At 34.9% G+C, this 27,057-nt stretch overlaps 2 protein-coding genes and 1 pseudogene across 2 annotated transcripts; 1 reads left to right on the top strand and 2 right to left on the bottom strand.

Annotated features, from left to right (window-relative positions):
- The window catches only part of LOC128174709 (uncharacterized), a 115,746-nt pseudogene extending 111,696 nt beyond the window's left edge, over positions 1 to 4,050 (top strand).
- A 5,705-nt stretch (positions 4,051 to 9,755) lies between these two features.
- Positions 9,756 to 10,736, bottom strand: LOC128174710 (uncharacterized). The gene has a single exon (XM_052840195.1). It carries the CDS (start codon positions 10,734 to 10,736, stop codon positions 9,756 to 9,758), a length of 981 nt encoding a protein of 326 aa, XP_052696155.1.
- A 5,469-nt stretch (positions 10,737 to 16,205) lies between these two features.
- LOC128172707 (uncharacterized) lies at positions 16,206 to 17,274 on the bottom strand. Its single transcript, XM_052838470.1, has 2 exons — positions 16,600 to 17,274; positions 16,206 to 16,430 (listed from the first exon to the last, which is right to left on the bottom strand). The coding sequence occupies exons 1-2, from the start codon at positions 17,209 to 17,211 to the stop codon at positions 16,272 to 16,274; spliced, it is 771 nt and encodes a 256-aa protein (XP_052694430.1). The 5' UTR covers positions 17,212 to 17,274; the 3' UTR covers positions 16,206 to 16,271.
- Between the last annotated feature and the right edge of the window lie 9,783 nt (positions 17,275 to 27,057).

Consider the following 27,057-nt stretch of genomic DNA (forward strand, 5'->3'; position numbering starts at 1 on the left):
AATATATCAGCTCAGTTTATAGAGTCAGAATATGCTGATAGGATTAAATGAGATTTTGGTTACGCTCGAAAATTATAACACTAAATGTAGTTTTTTATAATATGTTATAAGGAATTCCAGATTCCTGAGGCTCTAGCCACCTTTATTTTATACTGTAGTATTGAATGTGGGGAATAAACCCACATACATGTGGGGGTTCAGTCAAAAACAAGAGAAATAATTTTAAAGCGGTGATTAGTATGTAATAGTTTTTGTCTTTAAAATGACAATACATATGTACATGTACTTTAACAATGATTTTTCTAAAAGTAAACACAGTTTTATGGTTATAATACTAATGATGCCTACAGGTTAAGTACTGCTAATGTTAATCTCCTTCCTTCTGAAATAGTATGACAGGTCTGTGCATTTCTCACTTGGAATCATGGAAAACGTGTATCACATTGTTAAGATTTTTAAGCGAATTTTCATTGTCTAGCCTATAAATAAATGCATCTCTTAGCTGTACATTTAACTATATATAATTCAGTAACTGCATTTGAAAGGTTTGATACATGTACACGCAAACTCTTTAATTGTACTTAAAATACATAAGACTTAAAGTATGTATCTACAATGATTACCAATCCAATTACTATGAACCATACATATAATAAAATCCTAATGTTTACCAACCTTCTAAAAATGGGGATTTAACTCAGTGGGGAGAATGACTACTGTTATGACAAAGTTTTACATGTTTACATGAACAAAGACATAAAAAAGTAATGAACACATGTATATTCTGATAAAATGTAAAGTTAACTTTTGATTTATATCTCTATTAAGTCCAACACATGATATTTTTTTTATTGCCATAATGTTAAATTTATAACAATAATTGTTTGAAAAAATGCTACTAAGTAAATATATATGAATGAAAGAATGTTTTAAAAGTGTTATGGATTGATTTGTCATAAATAATTTTTATATGAAAAAACATGCAATTTTCATGTGAATTTAGCATACTTTTATATAATTTTGACACTAAATATCTTATTGCATGTAAAACATGCCCCAAAAAATCGCATTAAAATTATACAATTTTCATGCAAATATCATGAGAACTTATTTGCATGAGAAACTTTTCATCGGATTTTTGCATGATTTTCTAACGAAAAGTAACACGCATGAAAATCGTGCCAGCCACGTTCCCTGTGTAGGAGTATGCCTCAATGAGGGGGTTAAATTTTAATATAGGAATACAAAGAAAATTTGTTAAAAACCTTATCAAACACCAATCGGCCAGAATACTGTTACTTGTGTAGACGCATTCTCAAGTAGTGCAGATTTAACTTTGTTAAAATCATGATACCCGGGTAGAGTAGCACTTTAACTGTTCAAACTATTTTTTCAAAACCACCATTATTGTTCCATCCAAAACTTTTTGAGGGAGTTTTCATTCTCCGGACATCATGCTCTGTAACACCTTTAGGACTAAATCATGCATTTCTAAATTGTTTCTCGTGTTGCTAGTTGTCCGATAATCTAATTATTTGGTCGTGAATCAGTTCGCTAAGCATTACCTAAGCATTAAAGAATCCAATTGCTGTAAGTACATGTATAATACACGAAATGAAGGATTGTAGATTTTTGGGTGTCAAACTCGCTCTCATAATACACGAGTTCGTCATCTAGAACCGCATATCATATTTGTACGCTGTATTATGACATTGCAAATTTTGCTGTTTGTGTTTTTTTCCAAATTGTTTTGCGATTGAAATATTTTTGTTGTTTTAAAACTTCCATTGCCATCACATAATTTGTTTGCAACATAACATCTTATACTGTCCTAGCTGACCAATCTTAAAAAGTGCTTATTGATTTTGCCATTGCAATTTGCAGGTTACAATTCATTTAGGCTAACTAATGAAATTACGTAGTTGTTAGAATATATGAACAGGTACTTGTTGACAATTGGCATTAGGCATGTTAAGTTTTTATCTGGGCTGCTGTATATATGCTTTATCGCATAAACAAATGGGGTTTGCATGAAGGTTTTTTGTGGGATATATTTTTCCAAAGTAAAATCCCATGGAACTTTTAAATTTAAATATCTAAAAAAAAATAAAAATATTTCATTTTTCCCATAAATTAATTTAGAATTAAAATTAAAATCCACTGTTTGATACATACTAAACTTTGGTCGATAGTACATGTATGTTTGCAATGTATGTCCATTCGGAAAAGGTCCATTCCACTGTTATACATATATAATAGAAACGGGGGAACTAAGAACGCGGGTTGGCTAATAAAGAAAATTGTAGTTCGAGTTTATTATGCATCGGAGAACTATAGCTCCTGGTTTGGTTCAGGTAATGTATAATTTTTTTTCAATGATGTATTTCTCTTTATTTTGCATGTTGGAGTTTTAATTGGGTAATACAACTTTTGAAAACAAATGAAACATTTAAACTGTTTAAATGTTGCCGTTGATGCCCTGTCAAAGAACAACAAAACAAAACAAGTTATGGCAGCTTTGAATGTTCACTCTGTTTCGGTATTGTGCAGAAGTTTACCATACTGGGAAACGATGCTTTCGTGAGCACCATACTGATTTTACCCAATTACATATAAGGCCATAAAATCACCTTTTCAACTCGTTTACTCATTAAAAATACAGATGATAATTTTGAGAAATAAAGACCACTTTTCAACTCATATATGTAAAGAATGATACTAATTTTCAAATAAAAACACAAGATAAAAAGTTATAACGTTGCACTAACGAATTCCTGAAAATAAAATGCGCAAAACCATGCGCACACAGCCAGTAAAATGTTTACATCTGGCCGATCACTGGCCATCAGACATCAGAAAACCGTTACTGTGTACGTTATTCAAGAATATATGGTACAAAAATCGCTAGTTTTTCTTAAAAATGGGTTTAGAGAAATTTGAAATGCATGTTCAATCCATTGCATACAGTGAAGATATAATACGTGTCCATAAAATAAAAAAAAGCTATGAACTAATTGTATTTATCAAAAGATATGTGTTCATACATGCAAAATACACGTGGCCTGAAAAGAAAACGAAATGTCTGACTGTACACAAGATGTCGTTTCAGATAAAATATCCGATGGCGTGTTCGGTTAGACTTGCATATAGAAACATGTGCCTGAGATAATAGAATTAATACCTGAATAGAAAAAAAATGAGTTGAACAACTTTATAACAGTTGATAACTGTCTAGACTTTAGGAGTGAAACGCAATTTTTTTTCACAAAGATTATAACATTCCCCTGTAATAATGTACATGTATGTTACTTTTAAAATCATTATCGCAAAAAGTAAAAGGCTTCAGGCCACGACCACCTCATTGTAAAGGCAAGCACACCATTCATAGAGCTTGCAGATGTATTTTTAAAACAGAGCCGTGGACAAAATATAGCGTTCTGTTTAAAAAGCAAACTTAACCGATCCGTGCAACTAGTGTTGTAGCATATTGTTGTGTTCTGAATGATCATAAACTGACTTATTTTAGATTTGTCATTCCGGCTGCGTGATGTTACCGTCACTGTTGGGCTGACAGAATCAGACATCAGCACTCCCTGTGGTCTCTTTGCTGGTCCCGGTACTCCGTCACAGCTGGTCGTCATCGATTGTCCGACATCACCACAGGGGAGATTCGTAAAGATCTCCAAGACAACAGAGACCCTCACTGTTTGTGAAGTTGACGTGTTTGGCGTCCCCGTCTAATCATCAAATAATTTGGTGTCATAGATAAACAGTTACCGTAAAAAAATACATGCATTTGTTTAAGCATCCCGGATAATTTATTATGTATCTTTTTTTTATAGTTCAGATTGACAAGGCTTACTTATGCCTTCAGTCAGTTCAAGCAGACATGTATCTTTTAACAACATATACCATTGCATACAATGTAACAGAACACTGAAATCTTATACCACTGCTTTGGAATCTGACACCGTAACATATAATCTCCTGATTGCCATTCATCATATTATAACATAGCATACAGCATGATTTAACTCTCTTTTAAAGGGACTTGGACACGATTTGACTTAAAATTTTCAAATTTTATTGTTCCATTGTTAATGTTCATACTGATAAATATAGAAGTTTATAATGCTGTGTCAAAATTTGAAAGTCAAATATCAAGCTATAAGCAAGGTACAGAGATAATAACTTTGTTTTGTAAACAAAGCTCGAATATAGTCATTTTTTACATATGTGTTGTATTGGTGTAAGTTTCAATCAAATGTATCTTTCTTTTGTTGATAATAGTATTTATGAAGATATTGAATTAGTTTAAATTGTTTCTTACATGTCATTTTGTCTACGAAATGGTAATTCTCTACATTACAACTTTGTAAACAACTATATGACTCGAGCCTTGTTAACATAATCAATTCTTACGTCTGTATCTCGCTTGTAACTTGACTTTAACATTCAATATTTTGGTTAATCATTTAAAATGCACCAGTAAACCACTTTAAACATAAAAATTAAAAATAAAATTTCTGATCTCAAATCGTGTCCAAGTCCCTTTAAATGGTTATATTTTAAAAGTTTTATTATTACAGATCAAAGGTACACTTAAGCTTCTTATCAGTTTAGTTCAAATGTTCTGAACTCTTCTGTACACTGCGAGTTTTTAGTCAGATTTCATTGCATACCATTGTATCATTAAGCCTTTTATTCCAAATATTCATAGCATAATTATAAAAGACATGCATGAAATGATTATTTACATGTATTTGTTAGAGTCTGTCCCAAGATATTTCAGCAGCACATTTGGGAGATATTTTTTTTTCATAAAAATACACATACATGTGAAATAAGTGCAATTGAAATAATTGAAAGGGATAATTTCCAAGATAATTTTATTGACACATTATCATCTTTCATTTGGAAAAATACATAGGAGCGAAAACAGATTCCTTTAGATTTTTAATGAGGAATGTTAACATTTTTTCTCCATTCGGAATACATCGCGTAATTTTTCAACGTAATCATCAGGGCTCGCTGCAATACAAAATCCCCGTAGACATCACATTACTGGCATTGTATTGTAATCTGATAAGCTAACAGGGGCGTTTTGACAGTGAAATCTTGGAACCCTGAGGTATTTATAAATATCAAAAAATTAAGCAAAATGTGAACCCAGGATATCTTTGGACAGAGTATAGTTATGTTGCGTGATGACTCTTTCTTATTATCTCATTTATACCACGTACACTGAATATATTGACTGTGAATCTATCATGTACCTTTATATGTATCAACATTTACAAAATGCATTCGAATCAATTCCTGTTTGTTTTTGTTATGTGTTAGCAATGTTGTGTCAATAAAAACAACTGCGGTTTTTTTTCGTTTTCTTTCAAATAGGACAGGGGAGACGACATGGTTATCATTTACCCAGAAAAGGGATTCTTATATAACTTTTGGATCGTGTCTTTAGATTAAAATTCTATAATGACGCGTTGAAGCGGATGACAAAACGAATCCTGTTGAACAAATCTTCAGCCAAATGTATATCATTTCCAATGATACAGAATCGATAATACAAATACGTGTAAATTTTCATTGAAAATTTGTCATATATTCTGTTCATCAAAGGAAATACGGGAGACAACTCTAACTCAGTGCATTTGATACGAAAAATCCCCCGAGTTCCAAATGTTAGCATGATGTGTAAATTCGAAGCAGGTAAGCGTTGGTAAAAAAGTGTTTAATTCTTTATTAATATGAATTAAAGTTGAAGCTGAACGGCCTCAAAATGGTTTGTTATGAAAAATTGAACTGCTATTTTCAATCCAGCTTCATTAATTTTCTCCAAAATCGTTTCGGAGCGATTCTGCTATTTTTGCTACATAACCGGTATATCGCATGCATTTTAATTGTGTGAAGGCCTGTCCCGAGACACAGATTATTCTAACTAAGCGGAGGTTAGTGAAATAAATAGCATTATTCTAGGCTGAAAGCTCGATGTATCTATTTCGTAAATGTTCGGTATCATAAGCAATGTCAACCCGTGCAAGCACGGGTCAAAGTCTAGTAGAGTAAAATATAATAATATCTGTGTAAGTACTTTCAGTGTTTTGATGAATTTCATTATTGGCCGTTAGCCTTTACTGGCTTAATGGCTGCTGTAAATGGCTGTTACATTCGGCATGGTTATCAGCCTATCAATGGAGTTAACCTGTTATAATTTTGGTTCCATCATTAATTCTGGGTGATGCACTTGTATACCCAGTAGTTTGTAGTAGGGGAAAACCGTCAATGTAAGTATAATTCATGAACAATATCGAATCTACAGTGGTAGATAACAGTTAAAAGTGTTTTGCGGACTGGAATATTTATATCTGGCAAAAGCGTGAAGAACGAAACATTACGTGTCTTAAAGCTGTGGGGACCAGTGAGCGATATTCAGAACTTGTTTTGCATTATGGAATTTAACAAGAGGCCCATGGGCCACATTGCTCACCTGAGAAACAATAGGTATGATAAAATCAGCTTAATGGAGTCATAATACAAACTATCTGGACAATGTACAATAATACATCAAAGATACTTTGTATCTACACTACCTGAGGATGCTTTCACACAAGTTTCAGCTTTCCTGGCTTATTAGTTTCTGAGAAGAAGATTTTTAAAGATATACTCTATATACTCTTATGTAAAACTTCGATCCCCCATTGTGGCCCTACCCTACCCCCAGGGGGTCATGATTTTCACAACTTCGAATATACACTACCTGAGGATGCTTCTACACAACTGTCAGCTTTCCTGGCTGATAAGTTTCTGAGAAGAAGCTTTTTAAAGATGTACTCTATATATTCCTATGTAAAACTTCGATCTCCCATTGGGCCCCACCCTACACCCGGGGGTCATGATTTTCACAACTCCGTATCTACTCTACCTGAGGATGCTTCCACACAAATTTCAGCTTTCCTGGCTGATTAGTTTCTGAAAAGAAAGATTTCTAAAGATTTACTCAATATATTCGTATGTAAAACTACGACCCCCCCATTGTGGTCCCACCCTACCCCCGGGGGTCATGATTTTCACAACTTTGAATTTACATTAACTGAGGATGCTTCCACGCAAGTTTCAGCTTTCCTGGTCATATGGTTCATGAGAAGAAGATTTTTAAAGATTTACTCTATATATTCCTATCTAAAATTTCGACCCCACATTGTGGCCCCACCCTTCCCCAGTGGGTCATGATTTTCTCAACTTTGTATCTACACTACCTGAGGATGCTTTCACACAAGTCTCAGCTTTCCTGGCCGATTAGTTTCTGAGAAGAAGATTTTTAAAGATATACTCTATATATTCATATGTTAAACTTTGACCCCCCCCCCCCATTGTGGCCCTACCCTACCCCAAGTGGTCATGATTTTCACAACTTTGAATTTACACTACCTGAGGATGCTTCCACACAAGTTTCAGCTTTCCTGGCTGATTAGTTTTTGAGAAGAAGATTTTTAAAGATTTACTCTATATATTCCTATGTTAAAGTTCGACAGCCCATTGTGGCCCCACCCTACCCCCGGTAGCCATGTTTTTCACAACTTTGAATCTACACTACATGAGGATGCTTCTACACAAGTGTCAGCTTTCCTGGCTGATTTGTTTCTGAAAGAAGATTTTTAAAGATTTACTCTATATTTTCCTATGTAAAACTTCGATCCCCCAGTGTGGCCCCACCCTACACCCGGGGGTCATGATTTTCACAACTTTGAATTTACACTACCTCATGATGCTTTCAAACAAGTTTCAGGACGAGGATTTATTTACACGTACAGGATAGTGTATTTGTGTTGCAAATGATGATTTTGAAATAAAGCACTATCAGATTAAAGTGAATTTATTAAAAGAATATTTTATTGAAAAGTTTAGTGTATGAACCCTCTCCTGAAAACAAAGTAGTAAGATTATAGAATGTACAAGATTACATGTTGTATTATTGGTTAATGGAGTTTTTGAGAAATTTTGTGTACATAAGATAGTGATAATAGAAATTGAAAAAAATTAATTAAATTAGAATGAGTCTGAAGATTCTGTGATTGATAATCATTTATAGAAGATTATCATCCTGTCAGCCAGACAGGCAACCACTTGTTCAGATTGTCAGTATTCAGTATAGTTTGAAATATATTGTTTGAATGTGCATACTGCTCCAATCTTGCAGATCCTAAGCATTTATTTGAATAAGTTGATATTAATCTAAATATTTTTTTTCTAAAAAAAAAAAATCAACTGGGAGCACAATGAGTTAGATTTTTATTATATCACATATAAATCCTTTTTTGTGTACTATTTGTAGCAATTGGTGTTGCTGTAAAAAAATAATTCATTGTCCATCTGGATCTAATGTCAGTATATAAGAAGTCATTAGTGTGCATAACAGTTCGTTTTGGGGCTTTTTTTTTTTTTAGGTTTGATCAATAGAGAATAAATTATACACAACTCAGAAGTACTACCAAAAAATGATCTTCATAAACTATTAAAAGAAAGATCAAATTACATTTGGATAAAATTCAAGGAGTCTGAGATTAACACGTTTTTAAAACCTGAATACTATGTTAAAAAACTACTGTTTCAGTCTTTACTGATTATGATTTTGATTAAATTTCAATAAACAAACATGATCAAATACCATACTAAAGATAATATTAAAAGATGTTTGTGTTATTAGTATTGAGATTAAGGTAGACCCCTGATTTTGTGGAACTAAAGAAATTTACGTACATATTTGCTTACATGTACCAGGATTTCTGGTAATACTTCTTAAATCAAAAAATCCTTTATTAAGTCCAATTAACTTAATAAGGGTTTATTTAGGGTTTAAAATCCGGTGAAATTCCTGGTTACGAAAAGTCTCTATACATTACCACTTACTATGTGTTGACAAAACAAAATCCTTTCTTTAGAAACAATGATTCCATGTTTTTGATGATTTTTATCCTTTAAAAATCCAACATCTGACAAATTTTTTCCAGCATGAAGCACATATATCAGTGAAAGCAATTTTAACTCCTATTCATAATTGCTGAGGAAACAGAAATGGGGTTTCTAAGCTTAGAATAACTCTGTTTATGTACTGGGTTCTCAAACTTTTAATAGCAATGAGCAAAAGTTAATGACTTCAGATTTTAGATAAGAAGGATTAGAAATCCCTATGGTTGAAAGATACAGCGAATGGGCAGTGTGTCGGCTATTACGTCGCACCGAAGATTTCCGATCTCAAAGGCTTCAGATATGCATATTGAGGTCACGCGTCTTATCAACTCAGTAATTCAGCAATAGCTGTGAAACAGATGGGAGTAGAAAGGAAACTTTTGCAGAAATTGTGTCCCACTCACAATTCAACTTGTTGGTCAATGTTTTTGTGATTGTGTCACCTGTCCTTTAAGTGTTTTATTTCTATTGCATTGTACTAGATAGCATCTTTTCGAAAAATATGGGTGGCCCTGAAAAGGGCCATTTGGGGCTAGATGTTATAGCCTGCCTGTCATGGCTTGATGCTGGAGCTGCTGGGCTGCCTCAATATTCCCCCCGGAATCTGCACATCGGGCAAGGGTTGATGCTCTGGTAGACTCCTACCACGCAAATACAGCAAAACCGCATTGTGCCACAGTTCTGACACCGAATCTGGAGGTGCTCCTTCTCCCCATAGCAAATGACACACTCTCCAGTTAATTCCTTCTCTGCCTTTATGGCCCAAGTGGGTATTATTGTCAGGTGGCTCCGGTCATCAATTGGATGTCTGCCGTGTTGGTAAAGCTCCAGGAAAATGTCCGGAGACGGGGTCCTGGACGGCGGCATCTGGGAAGCGGCGGAGACGGGGCCCTGGGAGCTGGTGACGGAGTCCTGGGAGGCTGAGGAGATGGAGTCCTGGGAGGCTGAGGCAGCGGCGGCGGAGGTCCAGGAAAGGTTCGCACCATGGGTGGAGGAGAGGTTGAACTGCTCGGTACAAAATCGGCAAATAAATTCCTGGCCCGCTGAAATGGCCGGGCAAAAGCGGAGGCCTCTGACGGAATGACCGGGGGAACATAGGGCCCCGATCTCCCTCGCCCTACGGGATAGACTCCTTCTCTTCCACGTCCTACCGGTCGGGGTGGAGATGGTGCTCTCCTCCGGATTGGCGTACGTCGAGGCTGAGGAGGGGGCTGGAGGGGCGGATTGGCTGGTGAAAATGTTCCCGCTGGTCTAGCTGGCCGATTGTCCGGGCAGTCCAATGGCAAAGCGAAATGATGGTCCTGCCTCGCTACAAAGTAGGACCGGTCACAATGCGTCCTGTTTGGTGAGTAGGGAGGTGGAGACGGTGTGACCCTCTTCGTAGGAGTATCTGTGGGCGAGTAAGGTTCCACAGGATCGGGACTGGCTGGGAACTCAGGTACCGTTGGGCTTCTCACCGGAATGGCCACAATAGCTGGTCTGGGGCTAGCACCAAAGTTGGGCGGTGGCGGTCTGTTAGGTGGCACCATCCTCCGCTGGACGTTTTCCTCCAACTCGTTCACCATGATGGGGTATGGGCGATAAAACTCCCCATCAGAGGGGTCCTGTGGATTGGCCTCATCCTCAAACAAATGCAAGGGCCTAAAACAAACCCGGTCATACCGCTGGTGGACAGGATTCCACTGGTAATCCCAGAGCTCTATCACTTGTCTCGTGAAAAGGCGAGGATAGCTATGGCTCACTGGAACAGAAGTGCTCATGGTTGAGTTTTCTTGCAAACACTAGGTAACTAGTGAAGTGCGGGGATAGAGAACGCCGATATTTACGATAAGAAGGCGGAGTTTAACAAACTAAATGACAGTTGTCTAGGAAATCAGAGTTCAATAGTTCAAGTACCTTGAAATCGACAGTTCAGCACGCGCTGTGACGTCATATCATTGGATTTAACGCTTTTGTACTCAAGATACACCATAGAAAAAAACAATTTGTTTATGATAAATCAATATTTTATTAATACCAACACAGTAACTCAAAAAATAATACAAACACATTTTTTTTTAACTCAGAATACAAACATATTAAATCAACTTCAATTTTTTAATCAAACGTTCAGGCATTTTTAAGCGTCTTTTTATAACACAAGAAAATTCGTAGCCATATTCTGGTCTACCCCAAAACCATTCATACAATTGATAGCGTCTTTTTAAAATCGGATCAAGGAGATGGCTCATCTCTTCAATACGTCGTTCAAATCGACTCCGGTCTGCTGCAGCGGTCATCCATTCGCTCGTCCGATCCTCGTTAGGAACTTCGTAAATTTTCAATTCAGGATCAAATCTTACTTTTTTTATTGGGCTTCTTGGGTTTCTTGTTTTAACACATCCACGTCCGGGACAATGGCTTCTTCGTCCACTGGTCGAGCGTTCTCGGTGTCGTCCTCTACAATCAAACATTGAGGCATGTTCAGATTTCTCTTTAGTTTCATGTACGCAAACTCCAGAGCCGCAATTTTCATTTGATCGATCTGACGAATTATGTGAGTACATTCTCTTCCTTTTTGGGTAAACATTTTCTTCATACAATTCCAATTCTGATATTCTTTTACAGTAACCCGGTTAATTTCTGCAGCAACCCTGGTTTGGCTCCCTCCGCAAACCAATAAATCGTCGCCAATCTCCCGGGATTCGGGTTTTCCGCGACCCCTATCAGTACTTTCTGAAGCCATCTCAGGTTGTCGATTTGTTTGCTCATCTCCACGATCTGTACCAACTTCTGCCGTTTCTCCCCGTACGCCATCGCGTTCCATTTCGTCACCAACAAATACCCTTCAAAGGAAAATGAAGCAATATCAGCCATCATAATTGCTCTAGTATCATACTCTGATTTTTAAAATGATAAAAAATCCTCTATTATATACCCTCAGGCAAATATGTTTACGAACTTTCTCAAGGGCGCTAGACAGCTGCAGGTGTTTTTTTTAGGTCAAACAGCTGCAGCGATTTTAACAATAACAACTTCAGTCATGTAAACAACGAGGGTATATAAGACAGGACTTTTTATTAAATAAATTCATTCTCTAAAAAATCATGAGCTATGATTCATCTCTCATGACCCAGTCGCAGGACCCCGTAACCTTAGAAATGGCTGTATTCGATAGCGGGGCATATGAGGAACCCTCGTTCATGAGCAAGGAAGACTTCGGTATTATTACTACCACTCAAGAAGGAATTCTGAATACCCTCCAAGTCATGAGCAATGAAATTGCTAATCATACTGACATCATCTTGAAAAAAATTCAAGAAATACAGGAAAAAAAAGGAGGAATGACTACCGTTTATAAATGCTATACCTGCGGAGAGGAAGGCCACTTTTCACCGAAATGCCCTCACAAAGAAGAATACCAAAAGAAGAAAAAAACTAACACCGCCGAAGAAATCAAACCAAAATTCAGCTGCTTCACCTGCGGAGAACCAGGACATTATTCTTCCAACTGTCCTCAAAAAGAAAATAAAAATCCAGCAACTAAAAGCAACGAATGCTTCAATTGCGGGGAAGAAGGACACTGGGCTAATAAATGCCCACACAAACAAAGAGGCTATTGTTACAATTGCCACGAAGAAGGACATTTTACTAAAAACTGCCCTAACGGCTCGGAAGAAAAACAAAAAAAGAAAACAGCAGCACAAAAAAGAAGCGCCTGCTATACCTGCGGAGAAACAGGCCATTGGACCAAGGACTGCACAAAAATTGAACAACTCATTCAAACTTCAGATATTGAAGATACTGAACCTGAACCGCCGAAAAAAAACCATCAAAAAGGAGAGAAAAAAAACAACCAAAAAACCTAAAAAAGAAGACTGGGACGAGGAAATGAAAATCGAACAAAAAATACCGGGGCGAATGAAGAGAATCAACAATCAAAACATGTTCATTGAGGAACCCGACCTCGATTAAAAACCGAAATCCGTGAAAGAAAAGGATTATTTCTTCAATGTAAATACGTTTTTTAACTTTAACTTTAACGGTTTATCATTATTGTCTTGTTCTAATTGCATGTTTTCATTCAATAAAGTCGTTCTCTCTCTATACTGCCTTTTGTTTACCTTTATTCAGACGCCATTTTGGATTTGACCTCAATAATTAAGACGCCATTTTGGATTTGACCTCAGTTGACCCCCCTATCTAGGAGCCTTATACTACTTACAGGTACTACTCCATTATGTCTATTGTGATATGATATAAGTACAGGAGACACATATAAGTCTTTAGGTATCTTTGATTTAGATGTTGTCTGTAACAACGCACAAACTGGTTGATATGGAAGTTCTTTATGTAGATACCCTTTGACTACAATATCTGTATTTGGGGGAATAATAACTCTAGATGACTCGGCTAGTCTAACTAAAGCTAGAACATTCTTGTGTCTTTGTAACTCTTTGTCTCCTAAAGAAACGCATCTTAATGCAAGGTGCCATGGAGCAAATAAATTTGCTTCTTGTAAGTACCTAAGACCATGCGATTCCTTAACTAGATTCATTAGAACAGAGATAATGTTAGTACCGATTAAAACGGGAACACATTTGCTATATGATGTGTTTGGTATAATAAGGAATAAACCATCTACACAAACTTGATTGTTGTCGATACCTTTAGCTTTCAGAGAACACTGAATATAAGCCAAGTAGGGTAATGAATGACCATCTGCACACTCTACATGTAAAATATTTGACAAAGATTGCAGTGGTATATTATACAAATTTTTTTCATAAAAAACACTGACAAATTGTTGAAATTGAAGATCCAGTTTCAATAAGTGCTGTTGTTTGATAATTATCAATAGTAACAGAGACCTCATTTGTTGAACCAACTAAAGTACATTTATTGATGTTTTCTTGATAAGATTTTGATTTTGAAGTTTCCTGGTTGCAAAATGACTTTAAATGATCTGTTCCAACTCTACAGTATAAATCTGAATGTCCAGTTTGCCTACAATTTGCACACTTTTCTCTTGCTGGATCATTTGATATGCTTTTAAAATGATTTTCAATATTGATGGAGCTTGGTTCTACACTTGTGTCTGCTATCTGCTCCTCAATGCAGACATAATCTAGTTTTTTCTTTCTGAACTGTATGCTCCTCGGTTGAAATATCCTCTATTGGAATATCCTCTGCTACGGTATCCTCTGCTGTATTGACCTGGAGTCTCATTTGATCTGTTACTGTTCATGAAATCTGTACAACTCGACCATTGTTAATATCCTTGCGGAGTTGACTGTCTACCATGTTGGTGTGGTTGATAGGAAGTTGATCGTTGCTCCTGGCTGTTGTATCTACCTTGATTACCTCTTCCTCGCCAAAATGGACGTTGACCTCTTTCTCCTCTGTTGGGTTGCTCTCCTCTCTCTTGTTTGATTTCTGATAAGGTGTTCTCAAAAGTAGTCATCTTTGCATCCATTTTTTCAATTTTTTTTAAAGATATTCTTTAAGGTAGTATCAGTGGAACTTGTAATTGGATTAAGAGGAACAGAGGTCCTAGAACTTGCTTTGGAATTTGAAATCTCTAATTCAATAGCTCTGATTTCTTTTCTTAAAGAATCGAAGTCCTTGGTAGTTTCATATTTATACCTACTGGCATTTTTTAAGTTCCGAATCTCTGAGACCTGACCAAAATTTGGTTCGAAGCATGTCATTTCTTGCCGTCTGGCTAATGTGACCTTTTTCTACAGCAGATTGTAATATTGTTTCTAACTTCATTCCACATGACTGCTTCACTGTCATAAACATTACCAAAAACACCTTCCAATTTATGAATAATCATTCCAGGAGTTGCTTCATCAGACATTGATAGTAATAAGGATCTAGGTTTTCCTTTGACAGAATACCTTATTGATTGTAACAAAATTGGAGTGGAGTAATTTTTCTCTCTAAAAATACACTTGACTTCAAATTTCCAAACCTCTAATGATGTATCATTTTTCTCTTCCCCTGAAAATATTTGGATTCTTTGGGAGGATAAGGTAACTGGGTTAGGAGAACTAATTGGGGGGGGGGGGGGCAATATGGGAGAACGGCTTAAAAGAGGGAAAAGAGACTTTGGTGTGGATGTTAAGGTGCGTGGAATACCTTTGGAATCTTTGTCTGTTTTAGACTGTGTTAAACCATGGTATTCTTCCATTGTCAAATTTTATACTTTGTATTTTGTGTGATATATCTAATCATTGTCTTAACTCATCTTCAGACATATTTGGTTCTTCTTTGACAGTTTTCTTACCTTCTTCTGCACTCTTTGCATGTGTAGTTTAATCTATGAAATGTATTTACTTTAAATATATAGATACAAGTAGGAAATTATATGACTCAGAGTCTGTACAAAATATAAAACACTAACATGAATTTCTAATCAAGTAAGAGTTTGGCAGATATCTGTAAATTAAAGTGAATGTTAATTAAAAGAATAATAGAATTGAAAAATATATTCACAATCCTTAAATTAATTTTAGGATGAAACAATAAATTTAATTCATTCCTCTGGTTCACTTTCCTCACTGTCACTTGAATTGTCATCGACTAATGAAGCGTCACTGATGAACTCACCCCAGTCTCTCACACCCAGTTTACCCTCCTTGTGGTGACGAGCATAGCCAAGAAACCACAGAATAGCTGCCACATTGGCACACATTCCTACCACTCGTGCACCAGCTCTACATTTACAGTACCACCCACAGATCTCACCTGCTTCGTATCTTACCCACAATAGGTAGGATTTAGAGGAGACATGGCGGCTCTGCAAACGCACTCGTAATGGACCTGGCTCCTCTTTGTATACTTGAATGGCGCAGTCACCTTCAATGTGCTCCTGGGCATAACTAGGCGATAACTTTAACTAGTATGTACCACATGTCAGGGATCTGAGTTGCTCCTCATCCAAGCAGGGAAATCAGTAAGATCCTCAACTTCCTCCCAGAAAACTGATCGACGATCTAGTTTATAAAGTTCCACATGCTGCTGCAATGTGTTTACCTACTTCGAGAGGTAAAGCATCTTCGAGCCAAGAGCCAGGTCTTCTTCGGCATCACCAGCAGAAATAGGTTTCAAATACCTAAGACAAAATACATGGATGAGCAATTGTAATAATGTAAATAACAATCTAATAAAATATGGATATTTAACCAGTTTTGTATTGTCATAGAAATTATAGTAATTTTAAATGTATAATCTTACAGTTAAAAAGCTTATAAGAGTATAGAATATATATGCATATTTTAATTAATACCTTTATATAAATACATGTACTATTATATGTAGTGATATACAAAAAGTACATGCCTGTTAAATATGGCACACACAATGCGGACAAAGTCCCCAATGTGCGGATTTTGGTTTGATGGGAGAATTTTTCCTAAATAACGCCAATGTTTAATTCGGGCATTGGCCGATTCAACAACCCACCAGATCTGTGAATAGATAAAAAGATATATATTATATATATGATGATAGTTCATGTATAAGCATTGTTATTAAATTACATGGTTCAGAAGATACAAGTTTCTAAATTAATTGTTATAAAAACTGGAACCATTTTTTTTAAGACCTTAATTTAATTCTTATTCATATATTTTATACCTTTGTTACAAGTCGACTGGAGTTTGCATTTTCAGTTGGCATCTGTTTCTCTCCCTTTGTCATGAAGGATGGCATCTGTGCTTGTATTCCTATCTCCTCAAGGAAGTCCAGAGAGTCCCAGAATCCTCTGTCAATGACAAAAATATCTTCCTCTCTGACCCAATTGCAAATGTCCTCAATGTTGGTTTTCATGACATGATTTAAGATGGTGGCATCATTGTTCTTTGCGATGTAAGGACCCATAACAGAGATGAAGTATCCAGTCGTTGACACAATTACAAGTGGTTTGACTAAGGGCCTGCCTTTGTGTAAACTAAATGATTGTCTCTGAAACTTAAAGTTACCACTCTTATTGATGTAGATGTATGTTCCGTCTAGGACTAGTATGGCCTGCTGGGTTGCTGCATCACCAAAAAGAGTCTGGGCCAGTGGTCGAATATGTTGTTGGATGACCGTTTCTCTTGTGATATGACCAAATCCAAGATTTTCTTTAACAAATCTGCCATTCATCAAAGATGTTCTGATTGACTTTATGCTTCTGTGAACACTGGATTTGGAAATATTAAACAATGTAGAGAGAATGCGGTTCGAGTCCCCTCCCCGAAGTTTCATCAAGAAGATGGCCAGATTTGTACGAACGGATCTTGCAGGGGTTGATCATGTTGAATGTCTCTAGCTATCAATATATCATTATTGCCGATCATTCCTTTAAAAGGAATACTAGTTTAGAGTTGAACTACTTTCATTATAGGAGTGGGAGGGGGATGAAATAAAGCTTCTATTGGATGTTATATTATACTAGCATTTGTATTAACTTACCATCATCTAGTGCTTTTCCGTCATCTTTTACCAGAATATCTAAATTAAGGAAACCTTATAAACAACAAGTGTATATAGACAACCATTCTGAGATCTTACACAAGCAGTACAAGTACACTACTGGTACCCCAATTTTGAAACAATTGTCATTTTGTGTGCAGAACAGGTCGAGAAAATTATGTAAATATTTTCTTTTCTTTCCCCCTTGTTGTCAGCTTAATTTAAGACTGCAAATGCACACAATTTTTGACTTACTATGTAAATAAGAAAGAGTATCTATCACACAACTGTATTTGGATAAAGTCAAAACTGGGCAAATCCATTTGCAAGTATAGAAGGGTGAGAAAAAAATAATAACCCTCTAGAAGAAAATTCTTGAGAAAATAACCAACCTTCGAACTGGATTTCTGACAAGTCTTGACCAGCAAATTGTCCAGCCATATTATTCTCCTGTATAAGTAGAAGTTTTGCTATTTTTACCCTTTCAATGAGACCGGAAGTGGCTCTATAATGAGTCTAGTGCACTTTGCCTGTGTGTCCTAAATGATTACACAACCATTTCAGCTGATGCTCCTTCAAACCAATAACCTACAAAATATTTAAAAATTAAAAAAAATGGTGCGTCAAAAGAACAGTTGCGAATCATTTGTTTTGTGCTTTCCCATGTTAATATTTAAAATGAAAAGATCTAAAGTGTTTGCATTACATAAAAAATCTGCCGAAATATATGGACGAAAATGTGTGCAATACACATGTGCATCTCATTATAACTGGATCATAAAGCAAAAAATTTGGAAAGAAAAAAAGATTAATTTATTGAAAATTAGAGTAAATTAAATTTAAAAAAAACAACAATTGTGTAACACTTTAGTTATTAATGAAAAACTTTGTTCTTATAGACAGATGCTTTCAAATACTTTTTGTTTGTTAAAAATGATTACAATACAAAGAAACAAAATTATATTTATCTCACTTAAACATTTTTTTTTTATACTTTTAATGTATTATACTTAGCGTGTACGATATTTGGAGGAATATGATTTTTCAACAAGTTAGCGTGGATTTGATTTAGCACAGGTCTGAATGTACCTGTTTATCGACTTATATATTTTATATCTGGCGATGACCTTGATTTAGTGGACGCATTAACACCTATACATCTATTTTAGCCCTGCCCTAGAGTCAAAACCCATACTCCAGTGAACATGAAAATTACAATTTCAGTAGAGGACTTCCTGGTAAACATAATTATAAGTCAGTTTTTCATACAGATGTGGGAGAATAGAGAAGAAAATTTTTGAACATTATATGCATTAACACTATATTGCCATATTGCCTCCCTCCCACTTTATGTCCTGAACCCCTGACCCAGGGGCAATGAATTTCACAATTTAAGTAGAGGTTAGTTGACATCATAACCATGTGTTCAGTTTGTTTTTTGCCCACATGTGTGGGAGTAGAGAAGAAGATTTTTTTTAGATTTAAAACATTTTTTTTGTACTATTTTAATTGAAAAGCTGTTATTTATGACAATATTTGTTAAATTTAGTATGAACACAGCAAAAATGTTGAAAGTGTTGCTACTCTAATGTTACTATGCATACGTAAATACTTATCTTCTGAACGTGCTGAGCAGAAGATAATTTAATTAACTTAATTAACAAGGAATTTCGATTTTGAAGAATTTTTGAATGAGCAGCAGATGAGGATAGTGATTTTGAATTTGAGGGTTTTGATGTAGATGACATTACAGTGAGTAGGCCAACAGAAAACTTTGATAACTTTATAGATACAGACAATTGGGTGGCAGGAGACAGGGAGCCCCCATCACTTGACTATACAAAAACTCCTGGATTGAAACAAACAATTCACAACAAAGGATCACCTTTTGAATATTTTGAACTATTTTTAATGATGATGATTTTGAATTTCTTGCACAACAGACCAATCTGTATGCACAACAGTTCTTGAGATCTGCTCAATTGAAACCATGCAGTAGGTTTCATTAATGAAACAAATCGCTCAGAAATGAAGCAATTTATTTCACTCCTCATGCTGATGGGACTTGTCCATCAGCTAGACAGCAAGGAGTACTGGACAACCGATCCGCTGACTACAACATCATTTTTTCCAAGCGTCATGCCAAGGGACCGGTTGTTGTCATTGATGACTTTCTTGCATCTAAATGACAATTCAGAATTTGTACCACGTGGAAAGGAGGGCTATGATCCTCTCTTTAAACTTGGTCCCTTGTATCAAAACATTTTGGACAGGGGTAAAAGAATGTTTTGCATGTAAAAAGTCTGATGATACCAAACTTTATTTATTATACCAATCAGAAATGAAATTTGGGATGTTTAAGTCAAACACCTTGTCTATCTGTCTCTATATTTGTCCAGACCAGTTCTTTATTTTGTCCAAAATTTCTGCTACCAGTATTATTTGTATAATAATTAGATAATCATAAACATTTATATATTTCGGTTGCTGAAATACTGAATACAGAGTTATTTTTGCCCCGTGTAATTTTTTGTAACGATTTATTTTAAAAAGATTTTAAAATAACTATTACCTTTAGTGCATTTTGCCGTTGATTTTGCTTTGGAGCCGGATGGTTCATCTGTCTGACACTTGGATGCAGTTGCAGCTATTGAAAGTAAGAAAATGTTCTTAAAACAATAAAAACTTCCAATTGTTAAAAAATGCAATATTAAAGCAAATAAAAAAAAAACAGTGTCACTGTTCTATGTTAAGTACATTATATGTAGTGAATTTCAAATTATATTACATTTCAATTTTTTAGATAATCCAGAGCCTGAGGATGTAGCGGTGGACGTGGTAAAGGTAGTGGTAGTGGTGCTTTTCGACTTGGAAGCCGTGGATGGAGCTAATGTTAGGGGAAAAATGGGTACATAAATATATATTTTGAATATTTTAATTTTGGAAGAAAACTTCAGTTTCATGAAGTAATAATTTTAATTACCTGTTCTTTTTCTTCTTATAAAAAGTTGTTATCCAACTGCAGGATGCCTCAATATTTTCAATTCCTGTTGAAATTGACATACGATATGAATGTTTGTGTATTTATTTTTTCAATGAATGAAATGCATAAACAGCTATTAAAATGTAATAACGTGTATGTGTAAAATTTAACTTTACCCTTCTGTACAGGTACTTCAGATGGACCTGTCTCACCTAAGTCTTGGACATCACCTGAAAAGAAGACAGAAAATTAATAAGTATAAATAATATTTTATATTTCTGAAGGTTGCATGCATCAATATTTCAATTTTCTTTGAACTTTGTAATGGTTTTTTAATTATCAAAATAGACTATTGTTTATAATTTTACCAGTTTCCATGGCACAGATGGTTTTGTCAGCATCTACTTCATCCTCACTGGAGACAAACATTTCCATCATATCAATGGCTCTCTCAACTGAACTCCTTACTTGTCCCTTTCGCACTGCAAGTTCACCACTAGAAAGTTGCCTGTTTGAAGGGATACTGATTGAGTCTGCCTCAATAGCAGAAAAAAGAGATGAAGATCTTTCACCTTCTGCTTCCGAGTCTGTCTCTGCATCTGTATTGCCTAAATAAGAAATTGCAAAATAGAATCGGGGAACATTACTCAGAGTGAAAACTTCATCATTAAACTAAAAGATGTAAGAAAAAGTTTTACCAGGCTTAATTTCCCATTCCCCTAGTTGTACAGCCGAGTCCTGTCCAGACCATGTTTGGAAAATTGGTGTTGGGTACGTGTAGACGGGTGGGCAACTCAGAGTATAAATTGTGTTGAGGGACTAAAAGAAGCTCTGGTAGATATTTGATTTTGGTCTCTGCCCTCCACATAATTTCGCAAAGATGACCCTCAAATCGAGAAATTTTTGTGCCGGACATCCTCCGAAAGTGGTCCTTGGCGTGCTTCCAGGCCCCTTCAATTCAATTGGTGTGGATTTCCACTTCCTCCCTCGTTTCCTGATAAATGTATACTTTCTTGAAGGAGTGTTTGTGCAGTACTGTAGAATGGTTGTACCCCAGCTCGTTCAGTCCACAGTAGGCACTCAAACCACCGTTGTATATAGTGGACCATGCTTCTACGTGTCTCTCAGTGATTGGTACGACGGTGTCCTCCGACATGTCTGGGACGGGGTATATGAGAAGAGTGTTAGTTTCCCGCTCCACCATTCCAAAAATCCAAACCCGAGAATTTAAAGTATTGAGTGACTCAGGTGACCTAAAAAAAGGCCATATAGTAAACATGGTAAATGAAACAGTCTTGTTCAAGTGTTGATGTGAATGTACGGCGGAGGTCGTTTGTCCCGTAGTCGATGCAAGAAAACCTGCATTGTAGGTGTAGGTTCATGATGAGATCTTTTCAAGTCGTGATCGAACTATAAATATATTGTTTACTTCAAAAATGTTTACCTTACAAAATGACACAGTAAGTATCTTTTTAAAAAATCTGTTAATGCAATTAAAAGATTAGTAGTTAATGCATTTCAATTATCAGGTAATTAAAAATAAATAAGATATCCCTTTTCATAAAACAATCAATCACAGTATATAAGTAAAAAAATATGCTATGATTACTAAATAGTTAAAAATAGAGGCCTTCGTGCATGAATCAGCACAATTTTTATATAATCCATCCCTTGCAAATATGTACCATGGAAGAGAAAGAATTCTTAATATTGGGGTTCACCTCTGATCAACTACCGGTACATATCAAAACTGACCTGAAGATAAATATATTACCATTGGCCTGGAGGACATATTTCGTTTCCTGCATACAGTACTGATAGCATATTAAAAACATCTGATCACACAAAGACAAATAGTTCATAAATAATTACACACAGTTAAGTTGCATTCAATGATGCCTAAATTCCTACCTCCAACTCTGAAGAATTATTTACTTTGCCCAATCTTCCGCTGGACATCTTTTTACTTTCTAAAAACTTCAAAAATTCAAGTTTGGACTGAACCTCTGAAGAAGAACAAATAGAACATTGCCCTTTAATGCATCTTTGATTAACCATAGAATGAATTAGGTTGAGGACAACATGAGAAGATGTAAAAATAAAATATGGAAAGTTTACATACTGACGAATAAATAACTGATGGACAACAGGTGAACAGAAAAGCTGACTTGAACCTTCGGTTCAGGTGAGCTTAAATTGAAAACTGAAGGCAAGAATCTAAACTTAGCATCTACATAGTTCTTTTAAAAAAATTTAAATTATGCAAAATGTACTCTTTATGTCTTCAGATTTTCTCTAATAAAAATTTGCATTGTTTATCAACATACAGCACTGGCATCATAATGTGTCTTCTATCTCATAATTCACCAATAACATTTATTTTTCTGTACCTTCCCTCTTCTTGCGCAAATATGGATTTTCTTAAAAAAAAAGAGGGATATACATGATAAATTATACCTGCTAACAAAACATATAATTTAAATAAATTTCTTCTCTTTCTTCAAGTAAAATATATTTATGTAAAATGTGCTGTCATAAAACAAATACAATTTCTAAATAATTATTCTTCCATGAAAAGACTATCTAAATTTTAAATCATACACCGATATCATCTGTAATTTGGCGCGAAACATCCTTTCCCTGACACATCAAAAGCTGTATTTATTTCAAACAAAGAAGCATATCAAAATATCTATAGGTAAGCCATTCATACACGTACATTGAAAATTATTTAAGAAATGAAGATAATAATTTTTCTATTGATCGACGTATCAAAGAAAAAATTGACCGGAAAACTTCATCAATGCGCGTAGCGATTTGATTATGCGGGTTAGAGGATTTGTTGCCACCTTGTTCCATAGAATTTCGATTTCACACATTGAATATTTTCATTATTTACAGTACATAATTGATTGATTTTTATTTAAAGATCAATTTAAAGCGTCTATAAAAAAAAAATAATAAATTAATGTTTACACAATGTACCAGATAGGAATTCGTATCGTATTCTCATTTGAAAGAAAAACGTTGGGATAATCGTTTAGTTTAAAACGGGGAGTGGGTAAGCTTGACCGCTTTCATTCAACGTGCCGCTCTTGCTAATATGATTAAAATTATGTGTCAAGACACAATGGATGCTTGATATAGGCTGACTATAACATTATGCAAAACTAACTCAACCGAACAAAGGATTGAATGAGCTGTGGAAATACTTGATAAATGTATTTAACCACGAAAGAGAGAATGAATGTTAACAAATGTCAATGTTCTTCTATAGAAAAAAGTTTAAAATTCACATTGTTTTAACAAAAACTACTTGTCGTTGTTTTAAGAATAAATCCTGACATTCCGTAAAAAAAGTTACAAAACGAAAAAATCGCACGAACACGCATGGTAAAAAACGCAAACTATTTTTCCTGATACACGCACGGTCCCGCACGTTACACGAACGATCACCCACGTTACACGAAGTATTAAACACGATTGGCTTGTCAACAATAACGTTGTAACCACTGTACTGTCTAGTAGTTCAATGTAGGTCAGATTGCTTTATATTAATGATGAAATCTTTTGAAGGAATATACTTTGAAAAGTGAAATATTTGTTCTCTGCTTAATTGCAATATTTTCTTTTAAAATCCGAACTAGCAAAGAGACATGATAATCGTTTTCTACAAGATCAGTTTTACCACCGTTTTTTTTTTATTTACAATGACATGCTATGGTTTAAAGCTGCCTTTGCTCGATTAATGCTAAATTTTGGATCAATGCATGTATTAGCTTTCAGTGATCATCAAAAGATTTATCAGATATATTGAGATCTCACAAGTTAAATTTGTATATCTAATAGCAACATATATGGGTATATCCCTCTAACTATTTTTAGAATCGGTAGGACAACAAAGTAGTGCCTTTAAGCAAAATAGTCGCTATACTTTCAGAGTGTGTATACATTTATTGGGACATTTTAAATCAGAATGCTTGACACATGTCAGAAAAGAGGATTTTCAATTTTAAAGACAAGTGTCAAAATTGAATTATCATCTTTCCAAAACTGAGAAATTCCCTACTTTTACTTTCTTTTTCAGAGTTTTTCAATACAGACGCATTTTGCCGGAAAACGAATCTGACTTCAAACCACGAAATTTTAACAGGAAAGAGACAATTTGCTGAGCTTTCATTCAAGAGGTCCCTCGTTGCTGAAGGAAAATTAGGGCCGGAGCTATGAACCCTAACGTTAATATTACCGCCTATGGAAAATGCATAAGTGGATTATACCCATATTGAGCTCCATACTGGTAAGGCATATTTCTTTTTTATTTGCAATTATTATGATAAACGTGCATTTTTCTTTTGTCTCATTTATGTGAATAAACTAAATTTCAACAAGTTCAACAAGTTTAATCATTTTAACAACACATCTTAGAAAATATCAATCACAACACCCCCCCCCCCCCCCCCCCCCCCCCGGATTTTCAAACAAACCAATTTAAATTAAAGAAATTGTGATTTTAATTTTAATGCAATTTTTTTTTACATTAAAAAAATGAAAATGTATGTGTGTTTCTAATTATATATGAGTTTAGAAGACATTTTTATAAATTTTGAGACAAAATATCATTTCAGATTTTTAATGCGATCATTTCAAGTGAGAAAAGTGAAAGTAGAAAACCAGAAAGTTTCCGGTGAGGAAAAATACTTCATTCTAGCAGTGCCCAGCTATCTAAGATTAGTTTGCATTGTAAGGGAATTGGATTAGTGTCCGGTAGGTTCCAATTCTATATTCATGATGATAGATTTGCATTAAATTTGAGTAAATTAATTTGTCATGCATGTGACATGACTATGTACCGAAGATGTAGGTATGCACTCTTTAACATGTAGAAGCCTACCATGTTGGTTAGTACTTAATCCACAAAACATATCTTTGTTTATCCTAATCAAAATTGAATGAAATTATCAGTAATCATTTAAAGTAGATATTACCTAGTATTTATTAATTCATACTATTAAAAAATAGATCAATATGTTGGGTACGGGTTGATATTGAATGTTGTTTGGGGGGGGGGGGGGGGGGGTTGGTCTTTAGGCTGTATAGATGTGTTGTGCATGAAGATGTAGTTATTGTTGCCTATCTGTTCTCTCTTTCTGTATCCTCCCCATCTCTAATTCTCTCTGTGTCTCTTAATTCTCTCTCTCTCTCTCTCTCAACTTATGGCTGCTTTTGACATGGAGCAAAAACTGAAGTGAGGAACCTCACATTATAGAGTCATATAACTTAATCATTTATAAACCAATACCTACATGTAATACCTTGATGGATAGGGAAATTCCTATACTTTTCTATTTGACCTTTTTGGTGGTGTTTGAAAACAATTTTTTTTTGTAACTAAAGGAAAACTCATGATATTTACGACGACATTTTTATAAAATCAGACATAATTGAGCTTTTTCATAAGAATATGAGCAAAATAAATTTGGTAAAATATTGAACTGCATTAGTGGACTATACCCATAAGACTAAGGTAAGGAAAGTAAAGTTTGTAAGGTACTAAAATTAAATAATGTAGAAATGGTCTCGAATATATGTGCAGTCTTTGCCAAGCACACCAACTTAATAAAATACAATTAAACAACTTTTGAAACTTCAAATAGGAAAATACATTTATTTCTTACAATTTGAAATGTATTAATTATCCTCTGTATCCTCTGTACATTTTCCCAGCAGCATTTGCACTAGGTCATCTGTCATGTACCACTTGGCTAAGAATGAAAGAAAAAATGGCTGTTACATCATGTGCATGTGGAAATGCAGACGATTGTTAAAAGGTATTTTTTCTGTAGAGTTTGATTAGTAAATAAAACCTACCCTCATTTTTTGTGAAGTTGCTCTGTTCATCATTTTCTCTTTGACTGGTCTGAAATAGTTGTCTCCGGCATTTTTTAAAGTGAGAATCTAGAATAAGAAATTTAAAAAAATTCACCCTTTTTCAGTATATATGTGATTTGAGGAGTATTTTGATATTTTATTATCATCACCAAATAATACTTTTATTATTATTATTATAAAATTTTATAATCTGTTGTGTAGATGAAATTATTTTAATGGCTTGAATGGCTGATCATAGTTATCCTGCAATACTGATCAACCATCTAATCCATTGGAAACAATTTCAACCAACTTTGTATTAAAAAGGTATGCTTCTCAATGCTTAAAGTACTAATAAAAATACATTTTTACAAAAGTGGTCTGATGAGAAAAAAAACCCGCTAATTTATTATGAAGAAATGTATTGATTTTTTAATGTTAACTGCATCCTTTTTGATACCTCCTAATGTATTCTCGTCTTTTAAAGCTCTTTTTCTTCCACTAGCATCACATGCTAAAAATGTCAAACATTTGAGAAAAAAATTAAATTCATAATTCTTTATTTGAAATAATATTATGTATAAGAAATACACATTTATTGAAGTAGCTGCAGAACTGTAGCTCTCCGGGGAAAAAATATTGCCCAGAAACGCTAGTTTTCGACTGATTTACCTTATTTATACGCAAATTCTGTGAAAACAATTAGTACAATTAAATTCTTCATGCAATTTACTACTTTTTAATGTCATGCCACATTTTGAGTTTCCATTCCTTTTCTTTCTGTTGAA

Source organism: Crassostrea angulata, chromosome 2 (assembly GCF_025612915.1).
Source record: "Crassostrea angulata isolate pt1a10 chromosome 2, ASM2561291v2, whole genome shotgun sequence".
In the NCBI taxonomy this organism is placed as follows: Eukaryota; Metazoa; Mollusca; class Bivalvia; order Ostreida; family Ostreidae; genus Magallana; species Magallana angulata.

Bases quoted from the DNA above. Each gene is read 5' to 3' on its own strand.
- LOC128172707 (XM_052838470.1), bottom strand. From the start codon at position 17,211: ATGAAACTTCGGGGAGGGGACTCGAACCGCATTCTCTCTACATTGTTT. The intron at 16,431-16,599 runs GTATAAAATATA...ATCTATTCACAG, and splicing joins CCAGTCGACTTGTAACAAAG to ATCTGGTGGGTTGTTGAATC.
- LOC128174710 (XM_052840195.1), bottom strand. From the start codon at position 10,736: ATGAGCACTTCTGTTCCAGTGAGCCATAGCTATCCTCGCCTTTTCACG.